The 14937-nt window shown below is 40.4% G+C and overlaps 1 protein-coding gene across 1 annotated transcript in view; it reads left to right on the top strand.

The window, feature by feature from the left end:
• Positions 1-2754: 2754 nt before the first annotated feature.
• The window catches only part of COL22A1 (collagen type XXII alpha 1 chain), a 183613-nt gene continuing 171430 nt past the window's right edge, over positions 2755-14937 (top strand). Inside the window, exons 1-2 of the mRNA XM_026047153.1 lie at positions 2755-2845; positions 6912-7478. Of these exons, the coding sequence (XP_025902938.1) occupies positions 2755-2845; positions 6912-7478 (658 nt within the window). The remainder of the gene's footprint in view (positions 2846-6911; positions 7479-14937) is intronic.

Genomic DNA, 14937 nt, shown 5'->3' with positions numbered 1-14937 from the left:
AAAAAAAAAAAAAAAAAAAAAAAAGGCCACTTGGAAATGGGGTCTACTAAACAGCTCTGCTTGTTCATGGGCCCTTCTGAAACCTAAACTCTTGGTTTCTTTTCAACCCCCAAAATGCCCATTTCCTGTAATCTCAAGCTCAGCTCCACCTTACAGTGGTGAACTGAAGTGAGAAAAAAAGTGTCATGTGGGAGACCCCTCAGTAAAAATGCATCACCTCCAACCTGGCTTCTGTGAACCTTGGAGATGTGATTGCCACATTAGGAGTCATGCTGATACGAAGGAGGCAATTTTTTCTTCATTGAAACATCCCTACGTAAAGTTGATGCAAGTTAAGGAGCTTGGTTCAATTTTCCATGCTATGAAAATGGATAATATGATGTATTTTGACCTGAATGCAAGATTAATATTGAACCACCAATGAATATTATAGCTACCACAGGTTAAGTTTATGGATTTAAAGCAGATGCTGTGATGTTTTTCCATTATTTTTAGCTCTCAGCCTATAATTCTGTTCTGAGATACTTTTTCACATTGCCAATGTAGCAATGAGCTCTCAAAGTATTTTAGCTTAGCATGTTAAAAAATGATTCCTTGGAAATTCAGGTCTTTCTTCTGCCAGTGCAGAAGTCCTGTGCACCTGAAGACGTTGTCGTAAGCCAAGCTGCCAGTGTAGGGCATGAGCTCTGTGTGCAGTCGATGTCCGTCTGTCCCAACACGGTGCTGCTGAGTGACACCGGCACCTGGTCTGCTCTTTTTATCCTGGTCTAATGTGGGCTAGCAGCTGGCAAAGGTTGTTTTTAATCATGTATTTATAAAACTTTGACGTTGCGCAAGCCCAGACACAGAGAAGCAATGTTCTGAGCGCTCAGCACTGAAAACCTAAAGGCTGGATGGGGGCTCTGGTTTCTCGTCCTGGTGAGGTGGGAGCCAGAGCCCTGCCTTGCCAGTACCAAACCCATCATTTACTAAGAAATACACAGAAGAAAACCTTAAGCCGAATGCTCCCCTGGCTATTTTGAGCAACAGATGCCCTGCTCCCTCTGCAGGAGCCTGTCTGATTGGTATTTCACTAATGTGTTTATTTAGAAGTAAATTTAACGACCAGAGGGTACGGTGATATATTCATTCTTTTTCGGCTCCTTTTCTCCTTAGCTCCAACCTGAGCGCCTCACTGTGTCACAGGGACATCGTCTGGCTGAGGTGTAAACTACAACATCTAATTGTATCTTCTGGGTTTAGAGATGATGGAAGAAGCATCTTCTTGTTTTGGATCCTGTCTTGCATTTATTTTCTATTGCCTCCATTTCTTTTCCTATCTTGCATTTATTTTCTATTGTCTTCATTTCTTTTTTTATTTAGAGAGTACAAGATATTTTAGGTGTATTGGTTTCTCCCTGTCTGCATATGACATGGAGTTTGGAAATTCAGGAGCCTATGTTTTGTCCTGCCGTTGCATAGGAATAAGGATTTACAACTACATCTCAATGACTAAAATGATACTCAATTTATCTTTGAGATATATTGTAAAGACAACCCTAACATTTGATCAAGACTACTTTTAATTAAATGTTGACACAATTCTTGTTTGTCTCCCAGGACCTTATTGCTAAGAAAAGAAATATCCTAGAATGCATAGTCGATCCTAGAGCAATGATCTACAACATGCAGTGTCCCCTTAACACCTTCTCTGCCCAGCAGTCAACAGTGAGAAGCCAGTATGTATGTTAAAAGACAGAGGAAACAGAAATGCAATAAAAAGGGAAAAAGTAACTTGTGCATTAAAACAGTTCTCAGGAAGTGAGAGAAAGCTTTTCAAAGTGATTCCTTTTACAGTGATACAAGGAATTTGTCTTCCACTGTATGTATAGCTCAATACACAGTATTGAAATTCTTATGTGATCCTTATAAAATCAATCAATAACACAGCAACAACAAATAAATAATAAAATAGTTTTTTTTTTTTTTTTTAAAGAGCTGATCTAGTGTAAGAAAATGTGGCTAAACTTTTAACAACCGAGGCACTCAGCTTGACTTGTTATGATACTGGCTGACTTTGGCTTTAGTCAAGGTATGCTTGAATCAATGCCTTTAAATTGAAGATCATCCACCTAAGCTTTTGCACTTCTTTAGACCAAATAATTGAAAGATGTGTTTTGAAGCTGCTGAGTTTACTCATGTGGATAAGAACTGATACCAAAAGTACACATATGAAAACTGTGACATATTTTTATCACTGAGCATTTCTGAGGCTCAGGATTTCGAAGCAGCAAAGGGTGAGGAGGCAACTGGTTATGTGTGGTTTGCAGTTGATTTTATCTTGGCTCTGTGTCGTGCATCTCCTAATGATGAATGTGTGTGAGGGCCAGGTCAGGAATGGTTTCCACTCCAGTGCATTGATTGTGTAGTTGGCAGTGGGCTCAATTAAAGTATAATAATCTTGTAATCTTTATCCTTTTTCAATTCAGGCTGTTGCACATTGAATAGAGCCTGTGAAAGACTATAGCTTTTGAAAAGTAGGTGAACTCCTTGCCTCTTTGTCTAAGCAGTTTGTGTCTAGTCAACTAAAATGACAGGCAGAAGAGACAAGTCCCCAAAACGTTGCTCCTCTGACTTGCATCATTGCTTCTGTTTGTGTCTTTGTGGGTTAACACTTGTTCTTTGTTTTCTTCTCCTCTCTTGCTAGGCTAACGATTGGATTTATAGCGAGCTTCCTACCACAGTGAAAAGACAAGCTGATGTGAGAAAGGAGATATGCTCGTTATGGGAAGGTGCCGTTTACCCCATCTCCTGGTTCTTCTTGCGTTTGTGTTCAGTGGAGAGAAAAGCCAGGCGCAAAGAGCAGGTAGGCATTGCAGTTCCACATACTCCCTCAGGTAGCAGCTGGGGCTTGTGCTTGTCTGAGGTGTTACTGATTCTAAGAGGAAAACAATTTAAAAAAAGTAAACAAACAAACAAGCAAGACATTAAGACATTCAACACTGAAAAGATAAAATAGATATTTTATCCTTTTCAAGGATAAAGATAGCTCAAGTATTGAAGTTATGATTTAACTAGACTCTGTGCAGCTTCTGCAGGATTAATGGTGCTACCTCAGCTAACAAGAGCAGCATGCAGTTTACTCTGCATATGCCTCATCTACCCTGCATTGGTGTCCAGATAACTTCTTCCATTGCTTTTTATAGATTTCAGATTAGACCTGGTGGAACTTTTCTAGTTGGCTAAATAGGGCTAGGATGTAAAATGGTTCATGCTCTCTAGTTGCTAGCATGATCCCTGCCATGTTTTTTGGCCTGTGCCATTTAGCACTGTCTCCCAAATGGCAGTGAATGCATGAGGGGACAGCGCAGTTGAGAGATTGTTCTTACAGGCTTGGTTAACCTTAGACAGCCTTCTGTGTCTTGACAAAGCCACTGTTTTCTCAAGTAATAGGAACAGTTGAAGCATAGGGATGTGGACCTGGCCATGCTTCAGAGCCGGAAAATGACTGTAGACCTACCTAGTTTACTGGTTTGGGAGCCCAGTGGCACTTTGAGATGGAGACATTCTGGCTCCTTTACTAGGAGACATGCTGTTCTGAAGCCTTGTCTAATTTACAGTAAAGAAAAGGAGTTTTTAGCCTGGCTCTCAGTCTAACAAATAGCTTCTCCACAGTGATCTTATGTGATCTATACAACATTTTGGAAAAAGGATAACAGGGACAAGAGGTTAGTAACAAAACAAAGTGAAACTTACCTTTTTTCTTTTCTCTTTGTGGATCAGTCAGAATAGACAGGAGATGGTGATACCATTTATGTGTTCATTCTGTGATTACTTTAAATAATTCTAGACTTATGGCTTGTTTATGAACCATTTTTAATGACAATATAGCAAAATGGATGACTCAGTGTCTCAGCGGATGAATACAGCTCCTGGAATGATGTTTCCAGAGAGCATTTCTATAATTGCAAAACTGGAGTTCTCTCTCTATGAATTATATTCCATATTCCCTTAACATGAATTGTTTCTGCCAGTAAACAATATTATTATACTATTCCTGGAAAACAATCAATTTTGTCCAGCAGTGGACATTATTGTGCTAAAAATGCAGATTAATATTTACTAAAAGCTTTTCTGCAGCATTTCATCTCACTGTCATCAAGTCTGTAAGTAAGGAACCACAGACTCTAAGAAAATGATCCTGAAAGATCATCTTTTTCTTCCTTGCAGTACTGTCTGAACAGACATCATATTTTAAATCTTGAAATCCCCCTTTTTTTAAGGCTCATTGTCCTTGAACACAGACAGGATTCATTCTGTCTGTTCTGTTTATTTTTAAATTGCAATCATCTCGCCTACTGAGAATCGTTAAAACAAGCAACAGGAAGGTCTGTACCTTGTGCTTGTGCATTATATACTTAGACCTTAGATTCTTTAGTTAATCTCACTTAATTAATATTCTTTCAGATAAAATACATTAATACAATGATTGGGGTTTTTTTCCATAGGAAAGTGGAGATTAGTTACATACCTTTTGCGTCTATATGCTATATGCTTTAAGATCTGCAAAGAACAAGTGTGCATTTACATTAGAGCTTTAGTTTGGCTAGGAGCGCAGTAAGGACAGTCTAGGGGAACTGAGGAGGATCGCAGGGCCAGGAGGAGGTCAGGGGTCTTCTTAGCAGCCACCATTGTTCAGCAAGGTGAGCAGGACCAATCCCATGATCAATCCCAGAGTAGCCAGGTTCAGCCAAAACTCCAGATTGTCAAACAAACTCATAGTGACAAAACTGACACGATGTCAGAACACAAGTCAGCAAATAAGGGTCAGGACCAGGTCTGGAGAGACCTGTAGTATCTGGGTGAACAACAGCTCTATCGCAGGGCAGGTCCATGGTGAGGCTGTCAAGGCAATCGGTGACTCAGGCAAGGACCAAGGGCAGGAGTGTCATCTTAAAATCAGATTCAATGGGAAGGAAAAGAAACTTCTACCAGCAGAGCTCTCTAAAAGAGCTCTGACCGAAACAACCAAGCCCTGACAGTCGAGCCTCTCAGTCACTGGAATGCTCTCAGATCCTTAACAAGGGATTAACTTCCAAAGTTAATCTTCTAAGTGTCTCCACTTACTGTGTTTTGTTTCACTTTGTGGAGCAGAAATGGATCAATTTCTGATGAAACTCAACTGCAAGATGTGCTTCAAAAGTGCATATAATGAGCTTCACAGACTAATGGACATTTAGTTGCTAGGACCTGACTGGAACTAATCTGGCATGAAAACATGCAAATCATGCATAGTGGGGATGTCCACTTCTCAGCACCAGCTGTTTTGCTCTATACATCTGGTCCTAGCAGTGCACAACCTGTGTTAGTGTACGGAGAGTGGAACTCCCCACAGCAAGCATGCCTTGGACTCAGGCATTCTCACAAATACATACAGAATTTCTGGCCAAGGGAAGTAGATTATTCAATCCACATCAGAGACCACAGGAAATCATTAACATGGTCATAGTAAGAACAGTTGGGGAGTAAGTTCTCTGCAGTAAAACGAGAATCAAGACTGCTTTGGTGGATGTGGCTAGATGTGGGCTGCTCCAGACCCTGATCTAAGTAAAGAGGTTTAAAGGCAACTGCTAACATTTTAAGGGACAGAAATAACACTTCAGGACAACTGGGAAGAGAAAATCCTTGTAACAGACAGAAATTAAATGTCACAGGCACTGATATGGAACAGCTCTTTTGTCTCGCATCATTTTATATGTGCCTGTTCTTCACATGATTGATTAAACTAGCTTTTTACCATTGAGTCAATACAAGCAGTTGTACTTTGTGAGGGGATGTGAGACCAGAACTACTAGAGAAACGTTGATTGTGACCATAGATAAATTGAGTTTGTAGAGATGTTTTCATCCTGAAAACTGCTATAATTTGTTAGACTCTATGGCGTGTAAGAGTCAAATAAATAGAACCTATATATATATATATATATATATATATATATATATATATATAATGTGTGTATTTTGTCAAACTGGTGTATTATAATAATCTATGTTTGTCTGGGACTTTTTATGATTATACAGTGTTTTGGCTTGGATATACTCAGAGCTACAAGATATCTCCTGGGAGATGTACTTCCTTGGCAAGCAGCTGACAAATATATGACCAGTCTGGCTTTTCAGGACAAGAAGGCTGCAATTAAAATACATTTGCCTTTCAGATTACACAGGCCTCAGATTACAAATATCATGGCTACAGCCAAAGGGTGGTTGTGGAGATGCATGAACTTTTTTCTTACAAAGGAACTCTCCTTTGTTGTCAAGGAAGCTATCCCAGTACTCAGTGAGTCATCCTTTAGTCAATAGTCAGTGGACAGCCTCAAAATCAAAATAATCTTGTTACAAACTTGCTTCAACAAGGTATCATGCTGAGCAAAAGAACTGCTTCTAGCTAAGGACAAATAAATCATAATGTTAATGAAAGGAGAGACAGGAAAGCTTCACTAGTCAATGTCAGGATTGGCATAGGCAAGGTCAAGGCAGCTCTCTTGATCTGCCAAGGTCATTTCAGAGGGGTACATGAGTAAAGAGGACAGAAAAGTAACTGCACTGAGATTTTTAAGGGGAAAAATAGCTTCATATGTATGCAGACAGTAGAGGCGAAAGACTGAGCAAAGAAGCAGTCATTAGTGCAGAAAAAGAGAGGGCTTACCTTTCAAAGTGAAATATGTGCTGATCTACTGTAGATGGCCTGAAAAAGGTGAGGTCAGTCAAAGGAAGAAAGGCTGAGAACCTACACTTTTTAGTAGTAGGATAGGGAAAGAGTTTGCTACCTCTTCAAAATCATTCACTAAATAGAAATGCGTACAGGATATTTGGTTTATCCAATACTTGTCTTTCAGCTCCCCTTAGTGACATACTCTATCACTCCTGCAGGTTGCAAGAACGTACACTATGACCTTGTTTTCATCTTGGATGCCTCCTCCAGTGTTGGAAAAGAAGATTTTGAGAAGGTTCGACAGTGGGTGTCTAATTTGGTGGAAACTTTTGAGATTGGCCCAGATAAAACCCATGTAGGTGTGGTGCGGTACAGTGATCGGCCAACCACGGAGTTTGACCTAGGAAGGTACAAAACTCGTCAGGAAATTAAAGAAGCTGCCCAAAAAATTAAGTATTATGGGGGTAACACAAACACTGGAGATGCTCTCAGGTACATCAACAGTTACAGTTTTTCCAAAGAAGCAGGTGGGAGACTTAGTGACCAAACTGTTAAAAAGGTGGCTATCCTTCTGACGGATGGAAGAAGCCAGGATTATGTCTTAGATGCAGCCACCGCAGCCCATCAGGCTGGGATTAGGATTTTTGCTGTGGGTGTTGGTGAAGCCTTAAAAGAGGAACTGGATGAAATTGCTTCAGAACCCAAGTCTGCTCATGTGTTTCATGTTTCTGATTACAACGCCATTGATAAAATTCGGGGGAAGTTGAGAAGACGTCTTTGTGAAAGTAAGTAGAGCTCCCACTTCTTTTATGAAATGAGAATTTTAATGGGTTCAGTTAGCACATAGATATGAAAAATCTGTAATTGTTTTCCTTCATACTTTCCTACTTATTATTCTGTGCTGCTCGTTCTTTATTTTGCTGTCTTTGATATCCTGTTCTGTAAGAGGTCATTTTACTATCTGGATAAAGTGCTCATTTTAAGTTCCTTGGCCAAGGTCAGTATTAACTATAGGTCAGCTTCCAATGATGAAGCTAGAGAATATGCATGGAATTGCTTTTAGTTCTGACATAGTTTATTTGCTTTATAATATTTTGAACATAAAGATTTTGATCTATTTCCAGGGCATCCTAGCATAGATGTGGAAGATGATGTCTTATTTATACAAAGAATTTGAAGCAGGTCTTTTTTTTCTTATTTTCTGCTATTATAGTATAAAAAGCATGCTCTGGATGCTGCTGAGAATAATTGTTTAGGAAGCAAAAGGAATACCTGAGAACATACAAACCTCTGCAAAGATGGAGGATATCATCCATGCAGCAGGCCCATGCCATGCTGATGTTTAGTCTGTGTGTATTCTAAGACAAAGCATACATTGCCAGAGCCAAGCTGGGTTTTAATAGACATAATCCTCTCTGAGCTCTTTAGAGACACGTGAATCAAGCAGAGGAAATAGCAGAGCATTTTTCTGTTTTACTGGCCAGTGATGACTCTTCCAGTCCTTGTGCTACTGTACTGCAGACTGTGTGGAGTCGAGCAGACAGTAGAGTTCATGCCAGCAGCTGTTCAGAATCAATTGTCTCTGGTCTCACAGGATGTCTGTCCTCAGCTCCATCATTCCATTTTGCTATATTTGACTGAATTTGTTGCTAAGAACATATCACTAAGTTCATTAATACCATTTTAGCTCACATTTGATACCGTGGAAGTAAGCGTAGCTGATTTGGAAAATAGCATGCCTACTCAGTGGAATGTTGTGGCAGTGGGAGATATTTTTGCCAAACTTCTCCATTACATTTTAGACTATAGTTAGCAAGAAAATTTGGGTGATGCTTTTACATGACAGCAGGAGACATATACTCTGCTAAAAAATTCCAGAGATGCCTCATGTTTTCTAAATAGGGTTTCTGCTTATATACCACAGAGATGAGATGAAGCAGCCGTGGAATATTTAAAAATATACTGGCACCTGCTTTTGCTAGGTAAACACTAGGTTTTTGCTTGTCACGAGAGAGCAAATTGCTTTGATTTCGACACAAGTTTCATTTGAAATTGGATTTGATAAGTTAGTACATATGTAGAGCAGTCAGCTTGTGTTGGGTTAGTTGTGGTTAGCATTTGACATCTAAGCCTCGGTTGAGGGGACTCTGGAAAGGTCCCCCAAAACAGCTCAGAAATCTGCTCAGAAATTATTGCTTCTTAAACAGCATGGATTGCACTGCACTAGATGCTGCAATATTTGGATTTATTTTGTTATAATTAAACTAAACAGGTGAAAAGATACAGCTTGCAAAACTGGCCAACAGCATTTTTATAAACCCATTTTCATTGTTCAGTGCCTCCATATGCAGTTGGCAGTCCAGTTGGCATTTTTGGACCACATTGCACCTATGTGGGATTACTAAACTTTTGCTGTATGGCGAAATTTAGATTATATATCTTGAAAAGAAATGTGGCTTAGAGTTACAGTCTCTGCAGAGTGTTGTTCATTCTACAGCTAGTGATAGAAGAAATATAAGTAAATGTTTTCCAAAGAAGGACTCGGGGAGCATTGAGCTCAGCCTTGGACCAGGAAATCTGAGACAATGTTTGATATTCTGCACAGTCTTCCCAGCTGCTTGAGGTGTTGGCAAAAGGATTTCTAGACTGTATTACACTGAACAAAATTTCATCTCCTTACATTGCTATCTTAGTGATTTAACTCACTGGCCTGATAGAGTTCAGGCAAACCTGGTAGAATCAGTGTTAACTGCTTGCCTCTCGTGGGTGAGTTATAGGGTGGTGGTTGCTTTCTTCCAGCTGAGGTGAGCAGCCTATTACCAGACCGGCCTATTACCAGACTGGCCTATTCCAGCTGAGGTGAGAGGCCTATTACCGGATTGTTGCCTGATCCTTTATATAGCTGAACACACAGCACCATTTTTCAATACTGATGTCAGCAGAACAACCTGGAAGACTAGTTGTCATGGCAGAATCTGGCAGACCTCTGGCTGTCTTTGTCAGAATTAATTAATTCTTGTCTTTTATGCACAATGTAGCTTTTTAATCAGTTTTTAGTTGCCTGTGACATTCATTCATCAGCAATAAGTTCCTCCCCAGGAGTGTAGAATACCAAAACAGTATATCATCACTAGAATCTCAATACTTTAGAAGGGGATAGGGTTAAAATGTTTCAATGACTGGATAATACCAATTGCTTGGTATCAATCAGCTTGTCAGTGATTTGAATGGATACAGAGATATTCTCAAAAAGACTTGTGTTCATATGGTTTTATATATACATGTATTTTTTGACTTTGAGTATGTATAATGTAGGTTTTATGCTGTTACTGTTCTATTTCTGACATAAAAGGGCTCCCAGCCTTCAAGACAGTAACTTGAACATGCTGTTCAAAATAACGACCTAAAAAAAAAAGTATATTTCTTGAAGTCCGTGCTGCTCAGATTCATGGTGTATTCATAGAAGACCTCATCATTACAATGATAGAGTTTTCTTCCTGGACTTCAACATCAGAAATATCTCATGCACAAAGATCATTCCAAAGAGCAGACACCTGAATTGCTGTATTTTGGGTAACAGGTACAGAAAGAGTAGATAGTTCCCATGAGACATACTGGTATGGCTAAGTTGCATATCTAACGGTATTTACTCAACTGTTGACATTAGAATCATGGTACTCCCCATTTTCTAGTTTTCACAGAATCACAGAATGGTTGAGGTTGGAAGGAACCTCTAGACATCATCTAGTCCAACCTTCCTGCTCCAGCAGGGGCTCCTAGAGTACATGGCACAGGGTCCTGGATCTTCAGACCCCAAGTACCATTTTACTCACAGGACTATATTCCTTCCAAAGGGGATAGTTTGTCTTTATAGATATATTTTGTTAAGCTCTGAGATTTTCCTGCATACTTACTCATTTCTAGATAGCTTTGCCATGGTGTAGGAAAGGAGGTGAAACTCAACAAAGTGGCAGAAATAGGGAAACTGGACTGTTTTTACTGAGCTTGACTGTGGTTGTATTTTCTGTTATGTTTGTCTGTAAAGCAGACTTGGGAATTTGTAGATTGATTTTGCTTTCACAGCTTGGGATTTGTCTTTATCTGGGTTCTCTAAAAGTTCAGTTTAGCAGTATTTCCAAATCTTGCTTTGGTCTGATTGCAAGGTATTGTGGGAGCTGGTTTTCATCATTGTGACTTGTGGAGACCTCCCACAAATATGAACATAGTTTGCTGCGATCGCAACAGGAGTTGGTATGTGGCCAAAAGTGGACCTATATATTTATTTGCAAAAATTTGTGGCATCCATTTCTGTGCTGAATGCTGAGAAGGTGAGATGTATTGAGACTGCTAAAGAACTGGGTAAAATCTGATTAACAGAATACATCCCATAGAAATAATCCAACTCTCATGCTTTCCCCCTTGACACTGTAATCACTTCCAGATGGTTTGGAAAGGTTGATAAAAGCTCAGCAGACAACTTTCATTTTTATTTTAGCAACTGGACCTAGGCAGTGACCCAACTGGCAACACCTCTGGTACCTTTTGTCGCTCCTTGATACTCTTGTCTCTCCCGGCGGCAGTAATGGTGTTCTCAAACACTACACCCACCTAGATCCGTGGCATCTACAACTTGTAGTAATCCTGCATGTCAAGGTGACAGGATCACATTTCCACCATTATCATATTTGCTGGCTAAACTGCAGTTTTCTGCAAAGGCAGAATGGCTGTGACAGTCTTTCCAGCTATTTTATCCTTTGCTTGAAAGAAGAGAAAAACTTTGACTTTTCATGGATGATGGCCTAGGAGGAGATAAAATACTTGATGGACTTCGTGCTGATGACATTATGCAACTTTCTTCTGTCATTCCATGGCTTGAAGGACAACCTTCTATCATGGTTTATGGCTCCAGGAAGCATAGCAAAGGTCTTCTTATTCTCTTACAGATTTTTTGTTTGTTTGTTTTTTAGTTTTCATACTACATGCTGTCAGAAATACTCAAATTTTGTTTTCCGCTTAGTGCAATCACCACCAGTTTAAAACAAAACTGTTGCAGTGCTGGAATCTGGCAGGCAAAGCTCAGAAACTGAGCAGCGAATCTTGGTTACTCCATGTGGAAACAACTCTCTTTTCCCAGAACATGCCTTCCATTGTGTTCTGGTATAGCACAGTGTAGGTATCATTTGAATAACTTCCTATTACACTTGGGACTCTAGAATGAAAAGGTTTATTCTGAGATTAGCAACACATTGCTTGATGACTAGTTTAAGACAGCACTGCTGCTAAAAATGATAGCCTTTCTCTTCCTATATTCCTTCTCCCATCTGTCAGCACAGAGATTCATGTGGCCCGACCATGAACTACAGCAAGGAGCTGATGAATGTTCGTATTTTCTTTCCTGAATTAGTTTTTACTTGGATTTAGTTCAACATGAAGGCACATGTACATTTTCTATCCCGGGGGACAAAATGGCACAAAATGAGGACTAATAACTCAGGGAAGGAGAAGACTTAGATTGCATCTTTTGGTGAAGTGCTCGTTTGTGTCAGCTACGTGAACTACATAGCATGAACTAAGGACTTAAGAAAAATGAACAAAATCCTTTGGCCAGTAAGCCAGAGCCTATGTTCTGCTTTCTTCTGATTAAAATATGCACTAAAATGAATTACTAGAGAGGTTCTTCATGTTCAAACTCATCTTCTAGGCTTCATAGCACCTTGTTGGTGCTATGAGAGAAGGACCTGGGAGTCCTGGTTGACACCAAGTTAACCATGAGTCAGCAGTGTGCCCTCGTGGCCAAGAAGGCCAATGGGATCCTGGCCTGTATCAGGAGGAGTTTTGCCAGCAGGTCAAGGGCGGGGATTCTGCCTTTCTACTCAGCTCTGGTGAGGCCGCACCTGGAGTACTGTGTGCAGTTCTGGGCTCCCCAGTACAAGAGGGATGTGGAGCTTCTACGGAGGGTCCAGCAGAGGGCAACGAAGATGATTAAGGGAATGGAACATCTCTCCTATGAGGAGAAACTGAGTGAGCTGGGTCTGTTTAGCTTGGAGAAGAGAAGGCTGAGCGGGGATCTGATCAACATGTACAAATACCTGAGGGGTGAGGGGTAGGGAGGAGGGGGCCAAGCTCCTCTCAGTGGTGGCCAGTGACAGGACAAGGGGTAATGGGTATAAGCTACAACACAGGAAGTTCCATCTCTATGCGAGGAGGAATTTCTTTACTATGAGGGTGCCCGAGCCCTGGAACAGGCTGCCCAGGGAAGTTGTGGAGTCTCCTTCTCTGGAGGTCTTCAGAACCCGCCTGGATGCCACCCTGTGCTCTGGGTGTCCCTGCTGGAGCAGGAAGGTTGGACTAGATGATCTGTAGAGGTCCCTTCCAACCTTAACCATCCTGTAATTCCTGTGATCCTGTGATTCCTGTTGGGCTTTAACAAACTGTTCTACAAAATTATCCAATTGCACATTGATATCAGCATTATCCTACCACATTTTTCTTAAGCAGGATTTTCAGGATGCAAAATTATTTCTGAGTTACCACTGACAAATACTGTTCAGAGCAGTTGAACAGTAAGTTCAGAGAGAGTTGAACAAAACTCTCCCTCCTGAAACATATGTCTGTCTTTGGCTCAAAGCCAGGGTTCAATGGATGAGCAGATTGACCACTACTCTCACCTACATACAGGCTGTCTGGTAGCTCCTCCAGGCAGCATGTTGTGATTTGTGTGATTTTGCAGTCTGGTAGCTTCTCTCTTCAGAACAAATCTTAGTTCTGTTACAGTTTTGGAAAGAGCTTTATTGATTTATTTTTCTCCCATCATTTGCTGAGAAAAGCAATGTCTTGAGAAGGAAATTTAGCTTTGCAGCAGCTGTGGGCTTATTTCTCTTTCTGTTCAGGGAGCAAAGGTGTGGACTCAACAGTCATTTAAGCACTACAGTTTTAGATAACTCTTCGGCAGAAAATAGAATTGCTTCCACTCTTCTTTGATAAAACTGAAAAAAAAAAAAAAAATTCTGTTCCAAACCTGCAGATCTCTACGAACTACTGATAGCCTTAATAAGAGACTTTTTAAAAGTAGAGTCCTAAAGTATTATAAAATGAGATCAATCTTTTCCGTCTTCCTTTCTCATCTCCAGTTGCTTTCTTTAATGGTTGCATACAAATAGTAGCATCGTAAGGCATGGACAATTACTTTACATAAAACAATGAATCTCTGGATTGCCTGCAATGTCTTGTCCCAAATCACAGAATCTAGTTGAATGATGACATCTCTCGGAGTTTATAATAGTGCCTTTGTTGCCTTTCAGATAAGAAATCTCTGAACAATGTTTAATGTACAGTAAAACTAATTGTAGAAGCAGAAAGAAGATTAGACTCATGACAGATAAAAGTAAGTCCCAGACATTAGAAAGAAGCATTGAGACAATCAAAAAAAAAAGTATGGCAGGAGAAATTGCATCTTATAAAAAAGTAATGTGCTGTTTAGAGAACAAAAAGAGGAAAAATATAGTGACTATGGGACCCATTTCTAAACTGTGTTGGAATGAGAGAGAGAGATACAGAAATAGGAACAGACAAAATGCTGGAGCATATTGTCATGTGCTAAAAGTTATTAGTAGCTTGTTTTTCAACAGCCCCTGCAGCCCTCATTGATTTTGCAGTAGCTGTGGGTACTCAGCAGTTTCAAAAATTAGGCCATGGAGCCCAATAGTGATGCAGCTGAAAACAGGAGGAGGCTGTCGGTCTGCTCCAGTGGACTCCAAACGATGGGGTAAAGCAGAGGACTCATCCTTTGGGTAACGCTGTCCATTTGGTGTTTGCTTTCTGATGGGCCGATGAGGAATGTTCAGTGGAAAGAAAAATCTGTGAAGTCTTGTGCGGCAGGGCCAAGGTCAGGGCGGCAGGGCAGATGCTTGGCCGGAGTCTCGGGGAAAGCGCAGAAAAACCTCAGAGGTCTCAGGTTTAGTTACAGGCTTTTCTGTCCAAGGAGCAATCTTGTAGTATACATCCTTTGCCAAGCTGAAGGGATGTTAAACCTCAGCAGGCCAGGACAGTTCCCATGCAGTCAGGACTTCTTTTCATCTTCATTAACAGCCCTAAGATGGCCTCATTGAATAAAACTCACTCATTTAATGTTCTAGGCATGCCTTTTTTTTATGCTTTATGTATTTTTTTCTGACAAGTTCCAGGAATCCACCGAAAATCTACTGGTGTATTTCAGCATAGACTGTTTCTGTTCTTTGGGTGTAA

The sequence above is a fragment of the Nothoprocta perdicaria genome, unplaced genomic scaffold (assembly GCF_003342845.1).
Source record: "Nothoprocta perdicaria isolate Ctin4 unplaced genomic scaffold, notPer1 scaffold_48, whole genome shotgun sequence".
NCBI classification, from domain to species: Eukaryota; Metazoa; Chordata; class Aves; order Tinamiformes; family Tinamidae; genus Nothoprocta; species Nothoprocta perdicaria.
Note: the sequence above shows the minus strand (reverse complement) of the source record. Positions and strands in the feature narration are given on the sequence as shown.